This window comes from Patella vulgata, chromosome 6, assembly GCF_932274485.2.
Source record: "Patella vulgata chromosome 6, xgPatVulg1.2, whole genome shotgun sequence".
NCBI classification, from domain to species: Eukaryota; Metazoa; Mollusca; class Gastropoda; family Patellidae; genus Patella; species Patella vulgata.
The window spans coordinates 67,449,943-67,470,663 of NC_065884.2; the positions used below are offsets into that span (position 1 = coordinate 67,449,943).

At 39.1% G+C, this 20,721-nt stretch overlaps 2 protein-coding genes across 2 annotated transcripts; one reads left to right on the plus strand and one right to left on the minus strand.

The window, feature by feature from the left end:
* Positions 1 to 1,152: 1,152 nt before the first annotated feature.
* On the minus strand, positions 1,153 to 4,141 carry LOC126824063 (neuronal acetylcholine receptor subunit alpha-3). Its single transcript, XM_050553235.2, has one exon. It carries the CDS (start codon positions 3,059 to 3,061, stop codon positions 1,889 to 1,891), a length of 1,173 nt encoding a protein of 390 aa, XP_050409192.1. The 5' UTR covers positions 3,062 to 4,141; the 3' UTR covers positions 1,153 to 1,888.
* A 3,525-nt stretch (positions 4,142 to 7,666) lies between these two features.
* On the plus strand, positions 7,667 to 20,390 carry LOC126824104 (protein GUCD1). Its single transcript, XM_050553301.2, has 9 exons — positions 7,667 to 7,822; positions 8,772 to 8,865; positions 9,707 to 9,772; positions 11,614 to 11,713; positions 12,908 to 12,999; positions 14,156 to 14,258; positions 14,922 to 14,970; positions 15,632 to 15,709; positions 16,487 to 20,390. The coding sequence occupies exons 1-9, from the start codon at positions 7,804 to 7,806 to the stop codon at positions 16,591 to 16,593; spliced, it is 708 nt and encodes a 235-aa protein (XP_050409258.1). The 5' UTR covers positions 7,667 to 7,803; the 3' UTR covers positions 16,594 to 20,390.
* Positions 20,391 to 20,721: the final 331 nt, after the last annotated feature.

A 20,721-nucleotide genomic window follows, 5' to 3' on the forward strand; every position in this document is an offset into this window, starting at 1 on the left:
AGTCACATTTCGCTTGCACGTACGGGTTTTTGACTGTGGGAGGAACCCGGGTGACCTGGAGAGGCGATGCTACTAGCCGAGAGTCGAACCAACACCGCGTGACTCAATGACACACCTTGTGATCTAATATAGCGCGAAAACCACGAGGAATATACTCGCATCCAAGTAGCAGGGAAGGGAAATAACTCCATATTTATAGTAAATCGGTGTATTGATCTGTATATGGGGCTATTAAACCTACATCTATATATGAAATGAAAAGAAATGGGGTTTACCGTCCTACTGTTCTGCCCCTGTTATGAGGGAAATTTTGCACCACGGCCTACTCGTATATCGAATTCCATCTGACAAGGGATCTTTTATGTGCACGCCAATGTGTACACGGGACCTCGGTTTTTCGCCCCATCTGAACGACTGGACAGCTGTCCTTGTCAGGCCCTCCGTCCGGCATCACTGACAAGGGGGAACCACATAGGCGTACGAGCTGGGGGGCGGCTGCCCCCCCCCCCCATTTTGGGCACCAAATGCTGGGAAAATTTGGGCACACAATTGTACTTTGTAAAAGTTGTATAAAAAAAATATTTGTCTTCTTGAATGTGTCCAATTTAACAGCGAATTTATTATTATTATGTAACATACTAAGAACCTAACTACATTTTTTGGGCACCAACCACCACCGCCCCCCCCCCCCAATCAAAAATTTCCCCGTACGCCTATGGATGCCGGAAAATCTGGATGAACTTTCTCGGTCAATGCAGGGATCGAACACCCGATCTCCAGATCAAATAACACACTATTTATGGATAACAATTACGACGGTTTATTTCACTGCTACGTTTCAACAAGATTTCACAAGTATGCTTGATAACGACTGGTGTTACATGCTTGATAACGACTGGTGAAATCTTGTTGAAACATCGCAAAGTAATAAACCATAGTAATTGTTATCCATATATATAGAGGATATTTGTCGTTTTAGAGTGAATAACATATTTTATTTCATCTCTAAGCAAGAAAACGTTTATATTTTCACTCATGCTATATGCCATTTAAAGAATATACCCGACCTCCAGACTATCGAGCCAGTGTCTTAACCCCTTAGCCACCGTGATCCCCACATCTATTAGTAGTTATCATATCGTTATACGGGGCTAATATAAAATACACATACGCATACATCCATTGGTATGTTGGAATATTGATATTTACACATTCAGCCATTGATAACAATATATCAGTATATTTATTGACATACCAAACTTAAGCTGTCTGTCTACAGTTAGCTCCGTTTAAGAACAGACACTAAGCTAGTTGACCGACATTTTAAGTCCTAAATCGACGATTTTAGTCGAAAACACAAAGTAAACCTCGAGACTTTTGAGAAGTATTTATTCTGCTTCCATTTAATGGAATTGAATGGGTTTATTAAGTCTTTGTGTGTATGCCAGATGTGAAACAGAGTAGAACCGCATTACAAAACAATATACTAATTTTTGGATATGGCGGCCATTTAGGACAGAGATCTATTCTCAAAGTACGAAGCAGATAGATCTCTGTGTGCAGAATGATTTATTGACAGTTAAACTAAGTGGTAATAATTCATAAGTCACAAATGCCACAAGGAAAAACAAAACACAGAAAGTTTCCCATATGTTTTTTTTAAGGAGGAAAGACAATCCTAGTCAACCCATTACACAAACAGAAAGATAGCCTTCTTTCATTTCAATGTAAGAGACCCCCGTAGTCTGGCCCCGCCCTAGCGATACCACTGCGCAAATAATAGAAATATTGGTAACAACATTGTCAACTTCTGACTTATTTCACTGCTGCAGCAACTTCTCTAGAAGCAGTTGGCGACAGACGACAAACTTTGTCTGCTACACTGAGCTCAGTTCATAATAATAACTATCAAGATAACCGATGTGGCTAGAACAAATATAGTGGATAAATACAAAAACAGTTTATCCAACGCCTCACTTACAAGTTCCCATGTGATTTCTTTCTGATGCTTCTCGGCTTCCCTTCGCTTCACGGTAGCTCGTTTCATCAGCTTCGTCACCAGCAGGAGAGCTCTTGGAATGACACGTTCTGGTGGTCGATGGTGCACTCTGATGATGAACACGGTGAGCAGGACGGAACAGGTACTCAGACACAGAAGAGTGGAGAGATAGATAGTGAGCAAGGGTATGTTCGTGGACGTCGTAGGCAGCATTCCACTAACAATCGATATAAACACAGCTAAAGATAACAGCACTGTCAGTACGTAACTCAGCTTCTCACCCGAATCCACAGGTACGGCAAAAACAGCCACATTCAAAAATGACAAAACTAGCACTGGGAGGTACACGTTCAGCAGGATGAATGCTGGTCTTCGAGCCAAGATCAAAGTGACACTTACTTTGTACAAGGCTCTTGGATGGGCAGGTTCATCGAACTCTTGACCATCTGCCCGAACGATGACCCATTCGCCATGTTCTTGAACATCGCCCAATGGTATAATCGGATTGAGTTTTAGCCTGAGTTCTTTGTACGTGTATTCGACGGGAAGAATATAAACGGTGCATTTCTGGACATCGAAAGGGAACTTGGTCATATCCAGGTTGCAAAAGACGCTGAAGACGGCGGACGGTGCCCATGTAACGTTGCCGTCCGACTGTACGAGGTACGTGTGACTTTCATCAGAAAAAACATCGCGTTTATATATGGAGTTGATGATCATTATCCTGGGTTTCCATCGGACTTGGGGGCTGGGATGCATGAACTCAAGTCCTCCATAATCTGCTGGTTCCCAGGTGAGAAGTTCATCCTTCCACTGTAGGCTAAAGTGGGCATTTGTCACCATAATTTGTCCAACATCATCAATTTCCATAATGCCATTGATATTAAAAGCAATGTCAATCTCCATAATGGCGGATTGGTTGAGTATCGGACGTATGGTCTGACTGTAGTTGGACAACAGATCCTTCTCTAGTCGTCGATTATCATCATAGGTAGCTGAAGGGGTAACAACAGACACCGATAAGGAAATAACAAAGAGGATAATTGGAATCTTGGTGGGCATCTTTTTGATCCAGTGTTGTGTTGATCCGTTAATGGTGCAAATCCAAAAGGATTGTCAGCTGTAGATTCGATAGTCACAATTATTCAATCTTCAGTAATGTACACCGCCAAAGGTCTGACACAGATAGAAGACTTCGTCAGAACTCATAAAGTAGTAACCTTAAACAACGAAGACTACTTCTGGCTAACTCCTGCTTTCTCCGTTGGCCACAATAATTATTCAAATCTTTTTGGGTGTTTTCGGTGTTTTCGAGACTTAAAAATTCACCCTCAAGGGTCCGAAAAATTATAGACATACAACAACGATGACTAAATCTGGCTAACTGTTGGTTTCTCCGCTGATCACATTAATTATTCAATCTTTTGGGAGTTTCCAGGACTCTGGCTAACTGTATGTTCCTCCGCTGATCACAAATCAATCTTTGTACAGTGTGCTTAACTCTGGTTCACAATTATTCAATAGTTCCGGGGTTTTCAGGACATTAAAAAAACCTCAAAGGTCTGCCAAATTGTAGGCTTCTTCAAGATTTACAATAATGACCTTAAATTTAACACCAACAACGACGGCTGATTCTGGCTAACTCTTGCTGTGTTGGTCAGATATCACTATTTGCACACTTTGCTTAGCTCTAAAACACAATTATTAAATCGTTCCGGGGATTACGGGACTTGGAAAATACACACCCAAAGGTCTTCACAGTTTGTGGACTTGACTTCTTCAGGACTAACAATAACGACCTTAAAATTGACACCAGCAACGACGACTAATTCTGGCTGAATGATCCCGTGTTTTCACTGGATGCTTAACTATAGACTGGATGTTCACTATTAATATCAATCATTTTAGATCCTGAGTACGCAGTTAACAGTCTGTTAGTTAGACTATAGCATTTCTACACTCTATAACGTCCCATTGGGGCTAATGAAGCCGGGATGATGACGATCTAAATGTTGTTTCAGATGTATGCTTGTTTGACGTGATATGGTCTGATTCCGTTAACTTTTATAACGCTTTTAGTTTTTATAAAAAATCTATCAGTATAGATTGACGCAAAGCTCTGATATTAATCTAACTGCAATTTGTAAAGCAATTATTCTGCCTGTGTCTATTGTCAAGTTCCATCACGAACCACTCGTTAAAAAAAGCCATTTATAATTATCTTCGCATAATAGAGTGTTTGTCTCATCATTTTATGATTTTTCTGATTAGTTACCCGATTAATTTCCTGTTGCAACTTATTGACGCACTTTATACACACTAGTTAGAACGATCTTCGTCCTTGACCTTTGTAATCCTGACTACCTATATACATAGATAGCCATTGGTTGGAGAGAGAGAGAGAGAGATAGGGTTTAACGTCCACTCAACACAAACTAGGTGATTTCGGGACTAACATCGTGCAATTTTATTTAATATCACTTGCGCGTAGGGATCTTTTGTGGCAATGGGAGGAAACAGAAGGGCCCGGAAAAACCCCAAGAAGTTGGACAGGCGACCATACTCCTTACCAAGTACAAGCGAGGGATCGGAACCACACCACTTGACTCAATGACAGGCCTTGTGATTTCACGCGCACGCGTTTAACCATTCGGCCATCCAACTCCGCTTCATTGATTTGACACGGCATGACGTGTAGAGGTCTAGTGATACCAGAGCCCGGGGGGGGGGAGTGAATGGTTAGCACGTGCGTGCTGTATCACAAAGCCTGTCATTGAGTCAACTGGCGTGGTTTCGAATCCCCGGTTGTACGTGGCAAGGAGTAGGGTCGCCTGTCAACCTCGTGGGTTTTCTCCGGGTCCTCCGGTTTCCTCTCACTGCTAAAGACCCCTAGGGGCAAGCGAATTATTGAAATAAAATTAAACCATATGTTAGTCCAGAAATGACCTAGTTTGTGTCGAGTGGACGTTAAACCCCATTTCTCTCTCTCTGACCAGAGCCCTGTGCGTAGCAAAATCTAAACTTGGAGGCGAAGAGGGGATGGGCGTAAACTTTTCTGATTAATCTGTGGTTCCAAATATTGAACTTTAGAATGAAATGAAATGAGGTTTAACGTCCTTCTGCACCAACTGGGCTAACTGAAGACGGGTATACGCCATACAGTGTGTTATGGGGGAAATTTTGCCCGTACAGTGGTGCCATGGGCCTACTCTTATATCGAATTCCAATTGTTCGGGGTTCTTTTGCGTGACCTTGATGTGTACACGGGACCTCGGTTTTTCGTCCCATCCGAACAACTGTGTACAGTTATTGTGTGTTGGATTATGTTACTGGGTTCGTTATGCTCACCAATCTGAACACGGGTGGGTCTGAGTTATCATACGAAATTTCAATTTTAAAAAAAAAACCGCTCAAAATTGATAGATCTCGATCTCAATAGAATGTCTACACCAGGACGGTACAGAACCAATATGTGTCATCCATTCCATGGCGAGGGAGTTTGGATGTGCGAATGGTTAGCACGTGCATGCTGTATCATAAGACCTGTCATTGAGTCAACTGGCGTGGTTTCGAATCCCCGGTTGTACGTGACGAGGAGTAGGGTCGCCTTCCCAACCTCGTGGGTTTTCTCCGGATCCTCCGATTTCCTCCCACTGCTAAAGACCCCTATGTGCAAGCAAATTATTGAAATAAAAAATTAAAACCATATGTTAGTCCCGAAATGACCTAGTTTGTGTCGAGTGGACGTTAAACCACATTTCTCTCTCTCTCTCTGTCCCATTCCATGGGTTTGTTCAGCATCTTTCTGACGTGTGACCTTCCCCTTATCCATATAGCATAATGGCACAAAGTGTATCTTTATGGCTCAGTCGATCGTTAACCATCTAGTTAATCCCCAAGTAAATAAGTTGTTGATAGGAGATTTTTAGATACTGACAGTATTTTAATTTCATGGCTGAAACAAATTATCCCCATATCAAACATTAAAGGTCATTTGTCATTATCGTGTTTTTGTTTTGTTTAATAAAAATAAAGCCCACTTACCCTAGAGTTTAATGAGAAGGGTGGAGATTTTAGTATTATGAATAGGTTTATTATCATGGTAATTGAAATGAAATTGAGTTTAACGTCCGACTGTTCTGTGCCGACTGGGTTAATGAAGACAAGTATACACCCACACTGATCCGTAGTGAATATTCGCTAGGCCGCTACAATCACTGATAAGGATGACATCAATGCGACTGAATGATTCTTAAATATTAACTTTTTTCCACCGACAAATTAAATTCTAAAACATTTTTTTGATGTATTAGAAAAATAAATAAAGACGTTTGACGTATTTGTAGGTAAAAATTATTTTCTATTTAGTGTAAATGAGTATTACAATGACTAAAAAGCAGCATTCTGCCCGAAGCAGTAACGTCTTATGTAAACAATGCACGCGCCATTCAGCCAATGATTGACGCCGCGTACTGTGACGGCACGTGTTAAAGGCAGTCATCTTTTACAGAGATATTAGAAGACTCGTAACTCTCTGTGAAACAGATTGGTATACACCATACAGTGTGCTGATGAAGATGGGCGATAAACCATACAGTGTGCTATGAGGGAGATTTTGCCAGTACAGCGGCGTCGTGGCCTACTCTTATATCAAATTCAAACTACCAAGGTTCTTTACGTGCACACCAATTTTTTCGTCCCATCCGAACTACTATAATTATGTTGCCCCTTGCCAGGCCCTCTATTCTGACCCAATGACAGGGGGGGGGGGGGCAGCACGCCGGATTTAATATTTAGGTGTCGCTTACCACATTTCATGGTGATTTAGAAATATGTAATTAAATAGAAAGTTAATATTTGGACACAAACACACATATCAAGGCAAACTGATTCCCAGTGAAATAGTGTTTGAAAAAAGCTTTATTTAACGTTCGCTTTTGCCATAATTGCAGACAAAAGTGAAATGGTTCTATATGATCAGCTAAAAACTTATATTGCACAATTTTCAAAACGCGCGTCAGGGCAAACTGATTCGCAGTGAAATAGTGTTTGTCGTGAAATAGCTTTAATAACGCCCGCTTTCTTCTACCGAAGGGAGGTTGGATGGCCGAATGGTTTGCATGTGCGTGCTGCGCTGTATAGGCCTAATATATACGGTCTGTCATTGAGTCAACTGGCGTGGTTTCGAATCCCCGGTTGTACGTGACAAGGAGTAGGGTCGCCTGTCCATCCTCGTGGGTTTTATTCCCAAGCGAATTATTGAAATAAAATTAAACCATGTGTTAGTCCCGAAATGACCTAGTTTGTGTCGAGTGGACGTTAAACCCCATTTCACTCTTACACTTATTCTTCGGATCCCTCGAAGTGATATATACATAGGCCTATAATTGCAGACAAAAGTGCTATAGATTGTCTTTTGACTTTGTATGTACCGGTATGTAAAGTATTATAATGGTAAATCTTGGACCTTATTCGCCAAAATATTTTAGGAATGAATTATTTTCATTGGTTAAAGAGATAAATTTTGTACAAGGATTGAAGGATTAAGGATCAAAAAATCCCAACCAATGGAAAGTGTGTATACCACTGCTTGTAAGGTTTAAAGTCTTGTATGATCGTGACAACAGAGGGAGATAACTACAATTTGATTTCGTGACTTCCGGTGTAAACAAGAAATGACAATTTTATTTGTTTTCCTATTTTACCATACAAAAACAATTCTGTTATATAATGTGCTGATGTAATTTGGTTAACCGAAATGTATTTTTTTCACCAAATAAGTATTTGTGTTTAGAAATTTAGAAATGGCAAGTGAATTAGAAGGTAAGTTATAAGTGAAAATCGTCGTCGTCTCCAGATTGTTGAATTGGAAAACCCAACTAAACAGAAGTAGAAGCACACCACGTGACGTAGACGGTTAATATGACAGTACTGTTGTAAAAATTTCGAACAATAAAAACAGATTATAGTGTCAATCCTGGGTTAGGCGCAGTACCATATTTTTATTTTATTTTAGCTTGCAGTGTAGACTATATGGCAGTCAGACATCAGAATGAAATGGGGTTTAACGTCCTACTTTTCTGCTCCAACCACAGAGAAGTTTTGGGTACTATTTCAGTAACATACCTCTACCAGTTCCTGTGATCGTAGAGACTTGAAATTTTCAGGGGGGGGGGGGGTGTTCATCTAGGGGTGCATCTAGCCATAACCTCACACCAAATTTCAGCTGAATCGGTCAATAACTTTTTATTTTACCATAGTTTAGCTTCTAACAAGAGAAAGTTTATCTGATTTTGCCCAGACAGCAATTGAATCCCAAGTGTTAAGGCTTCTTTTTCGTGCACAACAGGGTGTTGGCCTTCTCGGTCCAGGTTTGTGAATCAATGTCTTAGTCACTGAGCCACTGCAGCTCCCCTGAAATCAGAACTATGCTGCTTGTGGCGAGTGGACTGGACGTTAAACCCCATCCATCTCGTACAACTTTCCGGGTTGTACATGACAAGGAGTAGGGTCACCTGTCCATCCTTGTGAGATTTCTCCGGATCCTCCGGTTTCCTGCCACTGATAAAGTCCCTAAAGCAAATTATTGAAATAAAATTGAACCATGTGTTACTACAGTGTTAGTCTCGAAATGACCTAGTTTATGTCAGTGGACATTAAACTCTCTCTCTCTCTCTCTCTCTCTCTCTCTCTCTCTCTCTCTCTCTCATCAGTTGAGATTTTCACCAAAGTATAAAGTGTATGAATAATTTATTTTTGTTATATATTTCAGATGATGGTGTTGTAAATAAATCTGTAGATATACCTCATGTTACACAGTTTTATAGCTGGGATTGTGGTCTAGCTTGTGCTCACATGATTTTAAAGTAAGACAATCTCATTAAAACATGAAATTGTTATGCTCTCACATGCATTCATTGCATGTTTCATTCTGGTGTTTGCTGATTTTCTGTGTGGGACAACGTATAGTCGTTAGAATGGGACAAAAATTAACGAGACCCCCAGGTACACGTTGGTATACACGTAAAAGCACTCTTGGCAGTTGGAATTCGATATAAGAGTAGACCACAGCGCTGCCGCCCAGGCATAATTTCTGTCTTAACACACTGTATGGGGTATGCCCTTCTTTATTAGCTGTCAGAGCAGAACAGTAGGATGTTAAACCCCATTTCATTTTGTATTCTTTACTTGTGTTGCCCAAGAAACCTTTTCAGGATTTTCCAGCTAGGTTTTCACTCGTCAGTGATGCAGGATGGAGGACGTGGCAAGGTAAAGGTAGGTTTCCACTCGTCAGTGATGCGGGATTGAGGACCTGGCATGGTAAAGCTAGGTTTCTACTTGTCATTGACACAGGACGAAGGACCTGGCAAGGTAAATCGACTAGTGGTTTGTAATTGAATGAAAAACCTGAGGTTGTTAAAGTTGCAATAGATCAAAGGGCGGGTCGTAGCACTCTCAATTTAAAGTTTTGTCTAATTTGTCTGTACCATGTATGGTCACCACTGGTCAGTGGTTTCTATTTGTTTATGTGGGAGGAAACTGGAAGACCCAGAGAAAACCCATGAGGTTGGATAGGCGACCCTACTCCTTATCACCACTGCTACAGACAATCGGATTATTGAAATAAAATTAAAGCATATGTTAGTCCCGAAATGACCAATGACCTAGTTTGTAAGAGTAATATGACAGTATATTTTTATTTGACAGATATTTAGGGAAGCCGTGTGATAAGTTATATACAACAGATTTAGATTATTTACAGTGCGAAGAAAGGTATGTTAAACTTTACTCTAATATTATTACATCTTCTTTAGTCATATATTAAACCCTTGGTATTTTATATAGTACATTGCACAAAAAAATCATTTTACATCACAAAAAGCTTAAAGATAAATTATGGGAGATTCGATAGCAAGTTGGCAGTTTTCACTATAATAGTAAAAAACTAGATAATGTAAAGGCAATTTGCTGAAAATTTCATTCAAATTGATCCACTATGAACCGAGAACCAAGCGGTTGAAATTTCCACCAAGCCTTGATCATCATTACTAATGTCAGTACGATAAACAGCATAGTCTCGATTATCCATTTAATCGTTTTATCATGAAGGAAAGTTATGCAGTAAATTGGATCATAATCCACTAAAGATCGCAGGCTAGCAATGCCATCTAAAGTTGATTATGGTCTGGATAGGTTAATTAATGTCTAATTGATAATTTAGAAAACATTTTAGGCCTAAAGAAAGACTTGCAGTAAACAGATTTAGCTCTTGCATAATGTATGTTTAAGTTTGTCAGGCATTAAAATTGTCCTGTGAGATACGGTTATTAGGTCTTTTTTATTGTTAAATTAGCATTCTATTTATTATATGTCCACATATTGCGAGAGAGAGAGAGAGAGAGAGAGAGAGAGAGAGAGAGAGGGTTTAACGTCCACTCGACACAAACTAGATCATTTCGGGACTAACATATGGTTTAATTTTATTTACATAATTCGCTTGCGCGTAGGGGTCTTTAGCAGTGGGAGGAAACCGGAGGACCCGGAGAAAACCCACGAGGTTGGACAGGCGACCCTCCTCCTTGCCACGTACAACCGGGGATTCGAAACCATGCCAGTCGACTCAATGACAGACTGTATGATACAGCACGCGCACGCTAACCATTCAGCCATCCACCCCCCCCCCACATATTGCCATCGCCCCTGTCTCTCTGTATGTGTGTGTGTCTATGGGTCACCTACAGGCCGCAATTCTTAACTGATTGTCTTGAAACTTTGCATACTTTTTCCTTATATCCTAAGGATGATTCCTATTGTTTTTGGTGCATGCCCGCCCCCCAGGTGCAGAGCCACACCCATTTTTTGTATTTGTTTGTTTGTTGTCTACAGGACGCATTTCTTAACAGATCATCTTGAAACTTTGCATACTTATTCCTTATACCCTAAGGATCATTCCTATTGTTTGTGGTGCATGCCCAACCCCTAGGGGCTGAGCCACGCCCATTTTCTCTCTGTGTTTCGGCTACAGGCCCCAGTTCTAAATGTTCGTCTAGAAAACTTTTAATACTTATTCCTTATACCCTAAGGATGACCTCTATTATATTTTGGTGAATGCCCGACCCTCTAGGACACACCCAATTTTTGTGTCTGTCTGTGTGTCGCCTACAGGCACCAATTCTTGACAGATCCTCTTGAAACTTTGCATACCTAATCTTTATACTCAAAGGATGATTCCTATTGTTTTTGGTGAATGTCCGACCCCCAGGGGCATAACCACACCCATTTTTTCTTTGTGTGTCTGTGTTGCCTACATGCCACAATTTTTAATGGATCGTCTTGGAACTATGCAGTTGTATTCTTTATAGCCTAAGGTTGGCAACTATTGATTTTGGCTCATGTTCCGACCCCCGGGGCCGAGCCACGCCTAATTTTTGTTTTTATTGTCTACAGGCTGCAATTCTGAATTGATCCTATTGTAACTTTGCATATTTATTCCTTATACTGTAAAGACAGCAATTATTTATTTTGGTGCATGCCTTGACCCCTCAGGAATGTGGGTGTATATTGCAGCAGTACAGATGCTCTTATATAATAAATTTGTGGTTTTTTTATTTCAGTGTTTGGACTATTCATCTAGCATATCTGATGAAAAGATATAACATAGCTCATCAGCTGTTTACAATAACGCTGGGGGTAAATGAAGGTTATGCTTCAAAGGTAAACAAAACACATATTTTATTTTTTTAAACTTTGAATGATGTAATTAAGCTAAACAGTTAATTACTAGACATTTAAGCTAGACAGTTAAAACCTAGATAGTTGTTAAGCTAGACAGTTGTTAAGCTAGACAGTTGTTAAGCTAGACAGTTGAAAACCTAGACAGTTGAAAACCTAGACAGTAATTCAGCTAGACAGTGGTTAAGCTAGACTTTGAATGATGTAAATTCTAAGATTTATACATAACATTATCAGGTAACATGAAATATGACCTCCACTAGCATTAAAGTAAGGATGCACCTTTGGCATTTGTTGCTATCATATCAAATTTCTCACTTTTTAATCCAGGATTATTTAATATTTGATTAAGAAAACAAATAAAAATACCACTGCTAGATTTAAGACAGGCCTATCATTAAATATTTGTGGATAACAAAATGGCAGGGGGCTTATTGAATAGCGAGCAGCATACATTGATGAAATTCCTTGATGCTTTGTGAATAGTAATCCCCCAGCAACATACCAACTGGAATAAATCTCTTATATTCCGTAGCATTCTTGTTGGTGTGTTGCTTGGGGGATTACTTTTCTACAGCTTTTTAGAGGATTCTTTTTTCCTCTCTGGGGGATCACAGTGCCTAAGTGGGTAAGACGCTGGCTCACTAGCCTGGAGGTTGGGTGTTCGATCCCTGCATTGGCCAAGGAAGTTCATCCAGATTTTCCGGTGTGGTTCCCCCTTGTCAGTGATGCAGGACAGAGGGCCTGATAAGGACAGCTGTCTAGTCATTAAGATGGGATGAAAAATCGAGGTCCTGTGTACACATTGGCGTGCACATAAAAGATACCTTGACAATTGGAATTCGATATAAGAGTAGGACGTAGTGCCGCTATCTGGGCAAAATTTCCCTCATAGCACTCTGTATGGTGTATGCCCATCTTCATTAGCCCAGTTCAGAGTAGGCTAGTGAGTCAGCGTCTTACCCACTTAGCCACCGTGACCCCCCAAAGCCAAATAGTTTAACAATAAAGTTTTATTTACGATCACAAAGGAAACACAACAAGGAAGTCCAATATTACTACAAAGATTAACAGTATGTTCACAATCAGTAGAAAATGCTAAAAGAACTGTGATGTGTTGAGTGTTTGCAGGGAGATGGGGTTAATGTTTTTGCAAATTTTGTTGTCTATTTTCAGTCGTTTTATTCAAGATTTTTTTGTCGGGATGAGGGGAAAGTCAATAATTTGTTTACTAAAGCTGCCGAATATGGAGTGAATGTTGAAAAAAGGTAAAATATAATCCACAGTAGGTATTATGAGTAGTATGAGATGGTACTCTCTACCCACAGTAGGTATTATGAGTAGTATGAGATGGTACTCTCTACCCACAGTAGGTATTATGAGGTAGTACTCTCTTTTAGATGAGACCCACGAAGCTAGATGTTACTGCAATTACTTGCATAGGCCTATAGGAATAATAGCTTTTTTTGGGAGTGGCACAAACCGTGACCTAACAGATTTATGTGACTGACTTATCAATCTCCCTGAACATTTGAAACCTAGGCAGTAATAAGCTAGACAGTTGTTCAGCTAGACTTTGAAAACTTAGACAGTTGTTAAGCTAGACAGTTCAAATCTAGACAGTAATTCAGCTAGACAGTAATTAAGCTAGACAGTAATTAAGCTAGAATTTGAAAACCTAGACAGTTTTTAAGCTAGACAGTTAAAACCTAGACAGTAATTAAGCTAGACATTGAAAACCTAGACAGTTGTGAAGCAAGACAGTTAAAACCTAGACAGTTGTGAAGCTAGACAGTTCAAACCTAGACAGTAATTAAGCTACACAGTTAATTACTAGACCTAGATAGTTGTTAAGCTAGACAGTTGTTAAGCTAGACAGTTGTTAAGCTAGACAGTAATTCAGCTAGATAGTGGTTAAGCTAGACTTTGAAAACCTAGACAGTTGTTAAGCTAGATAGTTGAATACCTAGACAGTTGAAAACTAGTCCTGTTTAAAGTAAATATGTACAAGCTTTACATTAATAATTAAAACATTCTGGAAGATTTTTATTTCTAAACTAGCGTTGATTGATCAAGTGTTATCACTATTTTCTGGGACCATTTCTTCATTTCATAAAGGGGGGTTGGATGGCCGAATGTTTAGAACGTGCGCGCTGTATCATAAGGCCTGTCAGTAAGTCAACTGGCGTGGTTTCGAATCCCCGATTGTATGTGACAAGGAATAGGCAACCTCGTGGGTTCTCTCCGTGTCCTCCGGTTTCCTCCTACTGCTAAAGACCCCTGCGTGCAAGCGAATTATTGAAATAAAATTAAACCATATGTTAGTGCCGAAATGACCTAGTTTGTGTCGAGTGGACGTTAAATCCTATCTCTCTCTCTCTCTCTCTCTCATTTCATTAAAAACAATAAATGATTTTATTGAAGGTGTTTGAGTTTAAAAGAAATAACTGATTATTTAAAAGATGGTACTGTGGCAATATGTTTAACAGACTGGGTTAAACTAGAATGTATCTGGTGTCGTAATATGGTAATATACTTTACTCTATCTCTCTCTATTTTATAAATGGTTTGTGGGGCCACAGTGGAGCTGGCTAACTAACCATGATGTTCAGGATTCGATCCCGGTGTTGGCCAAGAAAGTTTATCAGGATTTTTCAGGAGAGATTTCCCCATGTCAGTGGTGCAAGACGGAGGGCCTGGCAAGGAACAATGTATAGTCATTCAGATAGGACAAAAACATGAGGTCCTGCGTACACACTGGCAGTTGGAATTTGATATAAGAGGTGGCTGTAGTGCCGCTGTCCTTACAAAATTTTCGTCATAGTACACTGTTATGTGCATGCCAGTGTTCATTAGTCAACTTTGAGCAGTACAGTAAGGTGTCAAACCCCATTTCATTTCATTTACCTTTAGTTTACAAATAGTTGACACATTTGTTTTTAAGTGTGGTCTGAATCCGTCTACTTAAATAACAATAACAATTATGTCCCTTTATTTTCGACAAGAATATTTTTGAAATGGCAACACTGGAGTAGGGTCATCTGTCCAACCTCGTGGGTATTCTTCCGGTCTTGTTCTAAAAAATCTGAATCCACAAGTGAATTATTGAAAACACCATACCACTGGACAACCGAACGCTCCTGTCTTAGTGGAAGACACTGAACATTTAACAAGATAATTTATTTTTCAGGTTTCCTGTTTATCATGTTTTATAGATATATGTCATACAGGATATCAAGGTTAGTACAATCCTGTCTTGAGGGTCAAGGTCACAGGTCTCATATCGGGCTCCAAAAAGGGAGGTTGGGATGGCCTAGTGGTCTAGAGTGTCGCGCTTCTAGCTCTCGCTGGTCGGTCAGCTCTGGTTTGTGGTCGTGGTTTCAATCCCTCGTGTGAGTGACAAGGACAGCTGTCTAGTTATTCGGATGGGACAAAAATCCGAGGTCCCATGAACACATTGGCCTGCACGTAAAAGATCCCTTGACAGTTGGAATTCGATATAAGACTAGGCCATAGTGCCGCTGTTCAGGCAAAATTTCCCTCATAGCACACTGTGTGGTATATGCCCGTCTTCATAAGCCCAGTTCGGAGCAGAACAGTAGGACGTTAAAACCCATTTCATTTCATTTCATTTCCCTCGTGTGAGTGTATGTAGCTTGGAAATAGGAGCGCTTTCTCAACCTCATGGGTTTACTGAGTAAACTTTACTCCCACGGAAAAGACCCATGTGTGCGCGCTCAGATAAAAAAAAATAAGACCTTCACCAAGAACAACGACCTGGTCTGGTTATTAACATCAGATGTTTTGCTTGCCAGGAGAAGTCCAAGACCACAAAAGTTATATTTGACAACATCTACAAGAATTTATAAAACTTGTGTGGTAATTATATTCTTATTTCAGGTCACTTTGTTGTGCTTGTTGGTTTTGATTCTGTTAATAAACATATATTTTATAAAAACCCTAATTCATCTAAAGAGGGTAAGTGCAGTTTTGATATTGTTAAACAGGCATTATGTGAGATCTAAATCTTCTTATTGAAGGTCTTTCTCTGGTTCTTAAATGTTATCTACTTGTAAATTATTAATTTGACATTTATTAACATGACAAGATCATAATCAACTCTCGATACCATTGGATGTAGATTAGAACAGTTCAACCATTTAATGATTTAATTTAGAAATGGAGAAGCGAGGCTGAGACTTGAATGACCAGTACGGTGGTTTACGATCAATGCACACATCTTGTCTGCAACTATTGATAACTTCGCTCAAAATAAAGTAATTTGAATGAAATTTTCAATATATTCATTTTGTATTATCTATTTTTGAAATATTATAACGAGAACGGCCAAGCTCTTTATTTAAATCTTACATAGTGCCCCTTTAATAAACATATATTTTACAAAAGCTCTAATTCTTCTAAAGAAATCATCAGTGAGTTGAGTAATTAATGCAGTCATAATTATATTCACAATGCTGAGTCATGCACTCATCAGTGAGTTGAGTCGTGCAATGACCAGTGAGTTGAGTCGTGCAATGATCAGTGAGTTGAGTCATGCAACCATCAGTGAGTTGAGTCATGCAGTCATCAGTGAGTGAAGCCATGCAGTCGTCACTGTATTCAACGCCTGGGCTGTGTTGTAGTAGATATATGAACAGTTTGATAAAGCATGGGAAGAGTTGATCTCCCCTGACCCATCCCCACCCACCCTCAATTGAGCGGTTTTAATAAGTAAACTATTTATATTTATTTCAGTGTTATGTTGTAGTAGATATGAACAGTTTGATAGAGCACGGAAGAGTTCTGGGACAGACGAAGATATTTTATTTATATTTAATAAAGATGATGTCATAGATTCCTGACATATAGATGATGTCATAGATGCCTGATATACATATGATGTCATAGATTCCTGATATATAGATGATGTCATAGATGCCTGATATACATATGATGTCATAGATTCCTGATATATAGATGATGTCATCGATGCCTGATATATAGATGATGTCATAGATTCCTGACATATAGATGATGATATTTTATTAATATTTAATAATAAAAATGAGGTCATGGATCATAGATTACTGATCAATCTGATTAAAACACAGATCCTATTTTGTTTCGTTTTTCATAGTTCAAAATTTCGTTTTCCTTGTCTTTACTACACTAGGATCTGGAAGAGTTGTTATATAACCAGAGTTCTGGTTGAAGTGAGGGATTAGCCAATATAACAGTCTGTTACCACGAGTTTTTGACATTGGTTAATCAAATGTCTGACCTCATAGGTTTAAAAGCTGATCGTATGACTCCTGACACGACCTTCTACTACAACCAGTCAGATCTTCATGTAGTAGAGAGGATATATCTATTTGTTAAGGCTAGCTCAATTTTCGTCAAGGTTGCTGAGATGTAAATACGGTTAGGGTACGTGATTGTTGACGAGGTTAGGGTAAGCATTGGGGCTAGGTCCAGGGTTACGGTTTGGATTAGTGCGTGTCCTGTTTACATCATGTGACCTTTCACTAGGCTTGAAGTTGGCCTTATCAAATAGATCTAACCGTAGTAGAGGCCATCATCGAAGGTAATTAAAAACGAAACGAAATATAGATCTGTATTTTAATCGGATTACTGATGAACAGATTTATATTTAATAAAGATGACATCATTCATGATAAAACCCAAACTGATAAAAGCAAACATCAACATTTTGCTATCTGAGGACCAGACTGTTTTGTGTCAATAAAAAAAAAAACGTGTTTTTTTTAAAAAAAAAAAAATATATATATCGTTCAAAGTTTGAGAACCACAAAACGTTTCAGTATTGGAATGAAATCATCAACAGTAATGCTGTGGTATTACTATTATTGGTTCAGTTATTTGAATGAAATTTTCAATATATTCATTTTTCATTATCTATATTTGAACAAATATAGCAAGAATGGTCAGTACTTTATCTAAATCTTATATAATGCATCTTTTAATATTTCTATTTTATGGTGTAAATAACGGTTAAATATTTCTTTCAAGTTATATTATTGTGATATAATTTGTGGGAGTTAAATATTTCTTTCAATTTGTTTTGTGATATAATTTGTGTATTTTTATATGGTGATTATATTGTGTTCATGTCCATGTTTTCATGTCCATAATGTTTGTTATGTAACTCGTAACTTAAAGTAGCTAAGTCTCCAACTCAATGTCATCCAAAATCTTCAACATTGAAAACACAATTTATTTGTCAAATTAAATCAACATTCATGTTGTGATCTTACCGGAAAAAGATGGGCTTTTTGATATCAAATATTTAAGACAAAATCAACATTGTACCATTGGTACACGAATCGTGTACCATAATGCGCTTCAGCCCCAGTTGTATCGAGAGACTCGTATGACGAGGCTAGACACATTGCACCAAATCAAACGGCGTATGTAGACTGGAATAACCAGACGCTAGAAATTTGCACTCGCTTGAGACTGCTGGCTTATTTCGCCGAACATAACTGATTTGAAATTGGAGTAAAAACGGAAACCATTGAATGTAAATCAGTTTATATACATTCATATTACAGTATTATATGCGTTGCGACCCACTTTTGTCAATTTCTAGGTGCCAAATGTTAGTGATTTTGCTCCTTTAATGGGTGGGTTGTATGGGTGAATGGTGCGCGCTGTATCATAAGGTCTGTCATTGAGTCAAGTGGTGTGGTTTCGATTCCCTGGTGGTATTGACTAGAACCCTGTTTACATTACAAATTTTAAGCGTGCCAGGAATGGTACCAGGAATGGCACGGTTAATTTTTTTGTAGTGTAAACGGGTTAAACATAAGCGTGCCGTACTGAGTACGGTGCCAATCTGGCCCACTGAAATGAGGTGATCTGGGCACTGTACCAGGCACGTAGTGTAAACGCCATCCGGTGTGAGCATGGTTTAAAGTAGCTAAGTCTCTAACTCAATATCATCCACAATCTTCAACATTGAAAACACGATTTATTTGTCAAATTAAATCAACATTGATGTTGTGATCTTACCGGAATAAGATAGGCTTTTGATATCCAATATTTAAGACAAAATAAACATTTTACCATTGGTACACGAATCGTGTATCATAATGCGCTCCAGCCCAAGTTGTAAAAAGAGACTCGGGGGACGAGGCTAGACACATTGCACCAAATCGAACGGCGTATGTAGACTGGAATAACCAGACGCTAGAAATTTGCACTCGATTGAGACTGCTGGCGTATTTCGCCGAACATAACTGATTTGAAATTGGAGTAAAAATGGAAACCATTGAATGTAAATCAGTTTATATACATTCATATTACAGTATTATATGCGTTGCGACCCACTTTTGTCAATTTCTAGGTCCCAAATGTTAGCAATTTAGCTCCTTTAAGTACGGATTACTGTGCATGTGCAAAACAAACCTTGACTATTTCCCCGCGCAAATTTTGACAGTTTTGTCATCAGTTCTGTCAAAATGGCTGCTCAAACTAAATCAACCCTCATAATTGTTTTCATCTGGGTAATTTGCATAGGGACTGAAATTAATTTTTATGTGAAGAGTTTCACATTTGGCGTGCTTGGCGCGGTTCCGAGACCTGTTATTTTAGAGTAATGTAAACGGGTCAATTTCTTGAAATTTATTGCGGCCTGGTACCGTGCCCAAAACGGCACGCTTATCGTGGCTAAGTGTAAACCGGGTTAAAATTGATAGAAATTAGCTCTTTGAGAAAATTAAATTTAACAGAAAATTTATTACAAAAAAATTCAGAATCAATTTTTTTATGGCAGTGCTATAATTACTATAGGATTAAAGTAACTAGATTACAACTTTTTTTTAGTTTATATTTTTTGTTGGCCTGGATTTCTGGCTGGCACGTGCCTTATTTGCCTAATGCCGATTTCTTCGAGAAAGATAGACGCATAGCAAATCGCTTCCAAATTGCCTAAGAAAATCGTCTGTTTGTGCTAGATTTAACCCAGGGGTCTCTGGTTTGATCCCTCGGCTGGCCGAGAACGTTCCATGGGATTTTCCAGCCTGTATTTCTTGTCAGTGGTGCAGGACGCAGGACAAGGACAAGTTTCTAAGATTTGCGTCGAATGGAACGCAAATCGAGCTCTCCGTCTTCGTAAAGAAGAATAGATAGAAATGTCGCCATTTGGATAAAATTTCCCTCATAGCACACTGCATGGCGCATGGCTGTCACCATCATTAAACTCCATTCCATTTCATTAACGTCTTACTAACGAAATGGGGTTTGATTTCCCTTGCTTTTGTACTCGCATTTCAGACAACTGGACATACTCCTTGTTGTATTAACAAGTTTATATTAACAATTGCACAAATAATATATTAACAATTGCACAAATGTTATATTAATGGATTTATTATGATCGATATTAAAGATTTTGTTGTTTTATAGAGATGAATTTATCTTGTCTTTATTTTACCTTTTGTTTGCCAGATTATGGGGGGTTGAATGGCCGAATGGTTAGCACGTGCGCGCTGTATCATAAGGCCTGTCATTGAGTCAACCTGTGTGGTTTTGAATCCCCGGTTGTACGTGATAAGGAGTAGGGTCGCCTGCTAACCTCGTGGATTTTCTCTGGGTCCTCCTGTTTCCTCCCACTGCTAAAGACCCCTACGCGCAAGCGAATTATTGAAATAAAATTAAACATATGTTACTCCCGAAATGACCTAGTTTGTGTCGAGTGGACGTTAAACCCCATTTCTCTCTCTCTCTCTTGCCAGATTATTAGCCAGTCAGAACTTGAGCTGTGCTGTTGCAGATGAGACTTGGGAGTGTCTTACAGGCAGTTTGGGGCGGTCAATTCTAGCTTGAAAATAGTTTAGTCCGTCCATGTTTGTGGTATTTGGATAAAGAGAAATAAGAGATAAAAACAAAATGTTTTAGCTGATCAGCGGTTCAGAAAACTACACCACGAGAAAACAGCAGACATGAAATGAAATGGGGGTTTAACGTCC